Source organism: Melospiza melodia, chromosome 13, assembly GCF_035770615.1.
Source record: "Melospiza melodia melodia isolate bMelMel2 chromosome 13, bMelMel2.pri, whole genome shotgun sequence".
NCBI lineage: Eukaryota > Metazoa > Chordata > Aves > Passeriformes > Passerellidae > Melospiza > Melospiza melodia.
This window is the reverse complement of record NC_086206.1, coordinates 9,149,864-9,156,049: the sequence shown is the minus strand read 5'-3', so window position 1 is coordinate 9,156,049 and position 6,186 is coordinate 9,149,864. Positions and strand designations below refer to the sequence as shown.

The following is a 6,186-nucleotide window of genomic DNA, read 5'->3' as shown; positions in this document are numbered from 1 at the left end:
TCACATTTCACAATGTTTTTATGACATGCTTGCAGTGAGGAAGAATCCTACTGGATTCTGTGCCAGAGAGTGACAATTGAATGCCAGTGCTGTAGGGAACTGAGCAGCAGAGCACAGCCAGTGGCAGCTGCTGCTCTCCTGGTCCTGTCCATGGGTTAATGCCAATTGCTGCAAGTTCTGACCTGGCTGGTTTGCCTTGACTGAACGTGGTGTCCTAAAGATAACTGATTGAATTGCATTACTCCTTGAGTGAACACTGTTTTCTGAAAATGTGTCCTGGCTTGACTGGATATTAAATGGGATTTTGGTGGTCAGTAATTTAGTGCTACCTGTCTTCTGATAAAGGCAAATACAATCCTAGGAAGCAATTGCAGAGTAGACAACAATTAGATCATTAATATACTGATGAATAAGTCTGGCTTGGAAGGGAGGAGGAATGAATGGGGAGATAATTTAAAGGCTTTACTTCCCCAGGTTTATAATGATGCTGATTCAAAACTCTTCATGTTGCTCTGTATCTGTTGAAACTGTTCCTCATAGCAGAACTGTTAAGGTGTTTTGTTATAGCACATCCATAGCAGAGTGTGGTGATTATGTTCATGTGGATATGTTCATAGTGTAGGGATATGCCCTCCTAGGTTACAGTATTTGCTAACCATGTCTGTTTAGTCCTCAGTGTCAGTCCTTGTAACTTAGAAAGTGTCTTTGAATTACCAGTTTTGCAGTTTCAGCTGCAGTCACCCAAATGTTGTAGACTGGTGCTTTTTCACCCTCTCCCACTTGTTAGGGCTACACAGTTAGGACTCTTCCACAGCTCTTAATTACTTTTATTGAAAGTTTACAAAGGAAATAATTTTACTGCCTTTAAACTTTTAAGATAATTGTATTCCCATGCATTTTGACTATGGCAATGGACAATTAGAGCTGTTCAGTAACTATCACTTGTCAGCAAAGGAAAGCATCTGTTAGGTTGTGCAGTAAATGCTGGTGATGGTGGAACAAACTTGTATCATTAGTGATGCTCAGTGTGATACCTTGTGGGACAAACCTACTCCAGACTCAGAATCAGCTGTGTGAGCTGCTCCTGTGGCCCAGGCACAATGGCAGAGACTCCTGGGCAGTAGCAAGGCTGTAAATTGGAAGAGACTTGGAGTCATGGCAGTCGTGATGCATAACCTGGGAAATAGCCCAACACTTGAAGTGATACTTTCTTGATTACTTGTGACTTGATGGATGGAAAGATTCAATGGGTGAGGTAGGGGAAAACAATACTTTTTCTTTTTTTTTTTAATCTAGCCAGAAGTAGTAAAGGTCCAGCTGTAAATGTTTTAAAAATTACTGGAAGGGAAGTTTACCTAAAGCTCTGTCATGGATCTCATAGACTACTTAGGCTTACTGCAAAGCACAGGGTGATACCCTCAGCCCTGTAAGCAGTGGAGTTTTGACCTCAGTAGATTCCTGCCCATACAGGATCCTGGTGGGGGGCAGGAAGTCACTGCTGAGGGAAGGAACTCCTAGTGAAACTCTTCCAGTGTGTAAGTCACCAATTCTTGTATCTCCTATTAAAAAGCTCAAAACCCTTTTTGCTTCTGTTCCTGGACTTTGTTCTACTAAATATTCCACTTTCTTCTATTTCCATCACCTTTTCCCTCACATCAGGGCTCCCTTACCTGCTACAGTTGCTCAGCTTCTCTGGTAACATCACTGTTGTGCTGCCTCCTGCCCCATGCTTTTACTGTATTTTTATCTTTGGTCATGCCTTATTTGACTTGCCACTGAGTGGAGGCAGGGAAAGCATCCTAGACTTGACAACTGAGATTCTTGATATCTTGAAGTGGGTTTGGGACAAGATATAACACATCTAAGATTAATGCTTTATGAAATTCCAGCAATATTTACAGTTACTAAAAGTGACAGCCTGTACTCTGATTATTAGCCATGAAAGTTATTTTTTGTTTTCAGCACTTCAACAGTAGTCCACCATTATCAGAAAATACACTGTTGGTGTAATTTCCCAAAGAGCTTTGAAAAATGACCTTTCTTTTCATTGCTGTGATTTTCCCAGCTACATGGATAACTGTATTTCTACATATTCATAAATATCTACACTTGTGCCTACTTACCAGTATTCCATAAATATTTGCAGGTATTGCAATACTTGCTTTTTGGTGTTCCCACCAAATACAATATTGTACTAATTTTCAGCCTTCCTATTTCTCACATCAAAATGTCAGGATGAATTTTGGCTTTCTGTGGACACAGGAGTTTTATGAAGGCTTTCCTAAAGCTCATGTGACACAGGGGGTAGAGAACAGGGTTGATGGCTGAGTTGACCCAGAGGAGCCAGAATGAGATCTCATAGAGGGAGTAGGGCACACAGTGCCCGTGGCAGGCTGCCCTGATGATCATCAGCAGTGTGTACGGAGCCCAGCACAAGGCAAACACACAGACAATCACTGCTAAGGACTTTGCTACTCTCTTATCCCGGGACAGCCTGAATCTGTTTGCCATGATGTTAGCAACGTCCACTTTGCTGCTGGGCTGGCAAAGGCTTTGTGGTGCTGGGCAGAAGCCATTCCTGGGAGGCCTGCTCTGTGCACCCACCTGCAGGGCTGGGAGCTCAAGGCTGGCACTCAGGTTGGGTGGGTGTTTGCCCAGCTCAGCTGAGGCCTGAGGCCTTGGAGCCTTCCCTGGGGGAAGAAGGCTGCTTGCTCTCTGCTCATGTTTGTCTCTCTGAGCTGGCTTTACAAAAAACACAGAGTGTGCCCTTTTTCCCCCCTGGAAATTCATTTCACAGTCCTCTTGACCGAGTGAGAGGTTTTCATTTCGGAGCAGTGTGCGTTTCCTGATGTTGAGGTAAATACTTAAGTTAAAGTACATAACAGTGATGAAAGGTGTAAAGAATTCAACAGTAGAGGCAATCATTAGGAAATACCAGTTGTAGAAGAATTCTGCATGACATTCTCCTTCAGGGAGGATGCTCTTTTGGGCAATGTGCTCCCAGCTGAGGATGGCTGGCCCGTAGAGGAGAAAAGCAGCAATCCATACAGTCATCATCTTCAGCACTGCATTTCTGGTCATCCCTTGCTGAGCCCTGTAGCTGACCTGAGGGACAAAAGTCACACACATTACACATCTCCTGTGTGGCTGCTTTGGAGCATGGCCCTCTCTGTCACTTGTGAGGGTTGGTGAGAGACTGGCTTTGAGGTGAGGGTTTTTGGACCAAGCTTACTGGTATCACAGAAGAGTTACTTCTGAAATATGCCTTCCAAGAAGCCTTATCAAGGTGATTGGATAAGGTCTGAGAAGTGCATCAGATCTTAAAAGCTTGGAAACCAAGTCTCCTTCAAAGCAAATAACCACTACTCTTCCCAGAACTGGCTGTCACCAGTTTCATATTTAATTGCATTAGCTGTGATACCTGTTTACAGAATGGTTAAAAATGTTTATTGGACCCTTTATTTGGAATTCTTAAATTATTTGAAATACGTAAAAGGGTTTGAATTCACAGAATATCAGTCTCTCTACTTTGTAGAGAGACTCTTTCTTAATGTGAAAATCGCACAATTTACTGTACAACACCTTCTTCTGTTTGATATACTTAATTTCATTCTTTCATGAAGTACTTTAAAAATTGCTGTTTGCAATTAAGGTGTATAGATGGAGTGTTGTGGTATGCTAAGAGCTTTACAGAAGAACTACTGACTTCAGTTATTTAGAAAATAGAGAAGCTAAGGTGCAGAAATAATGTGTCACTAATACTGAGCCAGTAAGCCATATCAGCAATGGAATTAATCAGAATTAATCAGTCAAGATCTTCTCTGTTTCTGACTCCCTGGAATGTTTGTCCCTGAGAACAAATACTCATGTGATGTCTTGGAATTCACCCTTCACATCTCCAGGTGCAGCCACACAGCGTTTGGAATATGAAATTCTTAAATTCTGTACAGGGCTCATGTTTACTGCCCCCATCTGTGGGCCTTGATCTCCACAGCCAGTGCTGTTCTGCTAGAGGAGCCACAGAGCTGAGGAAACCTGAGTGTGTCTGAACTTGGTCTGATTTTGCAGTCCTTAACAAAGCTATGAGTGATTTCAGGAGTGGTCTTGGAGGGAGTTACTATTTTCATTGAGATGGAGAATAATTTGGAACTTCAGATAGTCCTGCTTATATGTTCTCATACTGCCCTAACCCATCAGTCATTTTCTGTACTCTTGCTTGGGGAGGGATTTTTATATGAGGGATTAATTAGAAGTATTTTAAAGTGGATGATTATTTTCATTTATTATGACCAGTTTTCATTTCTGTTTCTGAAACTGTCTAGTTTATATATTTATACTGTGTGCATAGTCATGAGAGATTGGTTTATGAAAGAAAAATTCATGGCTAATTCAGAACCTAGAAAATAAAGGAATTCTGAGTGTTGACTGTTAAAGAATTAATTTGTTCATTTCTCCCTCTTCAAAAAGAAGTTGGTAAAACTGCTGAATTGTTTCTGCAGTCTCTCGGTACTTCTGGTGATTTAAATGAGCAACAAACTTAAACGAACACTTGGAGAAACTGTGGGTGGAACTAACCAAGAAGTGTGTGTAGAAGTGTGAAACCTATTAACAGGTAAAATGTGTTATTTTGACACCATCCAAAATACTTTGAGGCATTATGGTCTAGGTGTAAATTAGGTGCAAAGTCTAATCTTCCTTTTTTAATAGGTGGCATGCTGCAGACACGACTTGAGCTATTTCTGTGACCATTATATAGAAATGGCATTTGCATCCTGTGCAAGATGTTAATTTCTAATATGCCACCTTTGACCCATCACAGCCATACACATCCGATTCCCCTGAGAGTCTGACACCCACTGCAAGCAGGTCTCTGCCTGTGGGCTATCAATGGGGCACGGAGGGAGCAGCTCTGCTTCAGCCGGGTAATACCTTAAAGCTTATTCAAGATGCAGCTGGGGAGGAAATAAGTTCACCTTGTTCCCTCTGCAGACACAGCCTGTGCCTGTTCCTAAAGCAGAGCACCCCTTCCACTGTAAAAGTGAGAAGAAATGCATTTTCTGGCAAAGCCGATCACTCCCAGAACTGTTTCCAGGACTGAGAGAAGCTCGCCCCTCTCTCATGCGCTGTCCGAGAGAGGCTCAAGGGCGCTGGAAGCCAGGTGCCCTAAGCAATCCCCGTGCCTGCCCGCTGCAGCCCCTGCCCAGCCCTTACCGCTCTGGTGACACAGATGAACCTGTCGAAGCTGATCAGGACGATGTTGAAGACGGAGGCGGTGCACACCAGGTAGTCCACCACCAGCCACAGCTTGCACAAGCCCCTGCCGAGCCTCCACTCGCCCGTCAGCACGTAGGGGATGTAGAGGGGGATGCAGAAGCCGCCTGCGGACAGAGCTCGGCGGTGACACGGGCGGAGCCACCTCCCGCCCCGCGGCGCCCCGGCACTCACCCACCAGCAGGTCGGCCACGGCCAGGTTCAGGAAGAAGTTTCCCTGCGTGCGGAGGCTCCGGTCCACCACGAAGGCCAGAATGACCAGGGCATTGCCCAGCACCGTGGCCAGCACCAGCAGCCCCATGAGCGCGGCCAGCAGCGCGGCCGTGCCGGCGGGGAAGGCCCCGCCCGCCGCACAGGCGCTGCCGGACAGGTTGAGCCACGGCCCGTCCCGGCCCATGGTGCCGGCGGAGAACCCGCGGCACTGCCCGGACTCGAGCTCGGCATCGGCTGCGGCACCGCCCCGCTCAGCCCCGCCGGGCGGAGCGAGGGGCCGGGCGGGGCAGCCCTGCCCTGCCCAGCCCAACCCGTCAGCTGCTGGGGACGGCGCCGCTTCGGCGAAACTTCCCGGAGTGCGGTGGCGGCGCGGGGGAGAGGGGAATGCACCAGAAACCCCAGCCCGCGGCTGAAGCCCGGGGCTCTGGGGCTGCGCTGGAGCTCCCCGTGCCCTCTGCCCGCCCCTGCCCAGCCCGGCCGTGACGCTCCCAGCGCCTCTCCCAGTCTGTCCCAGCCCGTTCGCAGCCGCTGCTGGGGCAGGCTCGGTTGCCTGCCCGGTCCCCAAGCCCTCGGCGCTCCCGGTGGTCTCTGCTCTGCCATTCCGGGCGGGCTGCGCGCTCTCGCCCTCAGGGCACCCCTCCTCTGCCTCAGCCTTTCCCTCCGGGACAGCGCCAACAAGGGCTCACGGCCCTGCCTGGCTAC

General features: G+C 47.4%; 1 protein-coding gene across 1 annotated transcript; it reads right to left on the bottom strand.

The window, feature by feature from the left end:
• Positions 1-806: 806 nt before the first annotated feature.
• Positions 807-5,668, bottom strand: LOC134424170 (histamine H3 receptor-like). Its single transcript, XM_063167715.1, has 3 exons — positions 5,446-5,668; positions 5,212-5,378; positions 807-3,105 (listed from the first exon to the last, which is right to left on the bottom strand). The coding sequence occupies exons 1-3, from the start codon at positions 5,666-5,668 to the stop codon at positions 2,218-2,220; spliced, it is 1,278 nt and encodes a 425-aa protein (XP_063023785.1). The 3' UTR covers positions 807-2,217.
• Positions 5,669-6,186: the final 518 nt, after the last annotated feature.

Bases quoted from the DNA above. Each gene is read 5' to 3' on its own strand.
- LOC134424170 (XM_063167715.1), bottom strand. From the start codon at position 5,668: ATGGGCCGGGACGGGCCGTGGCTCAACCTGTCCGGCAGCGCCTGTGCG. The intron at 5,379-5,445 runs GTGAGTGCCGGG...CTCTGTCCGCAG, and splicing joins CGTGGCCGACCTGCTGGTGG to GCGGCTTCTGCATCCCCCTC. The intron at 3,106-5,211 runs GTAAGGGCTGGG...TTTGTCCCTCAG, and splicing joins TCATCTGTGTCACCAGAGCG to GTCAGCTACAGGGCTCAGCA.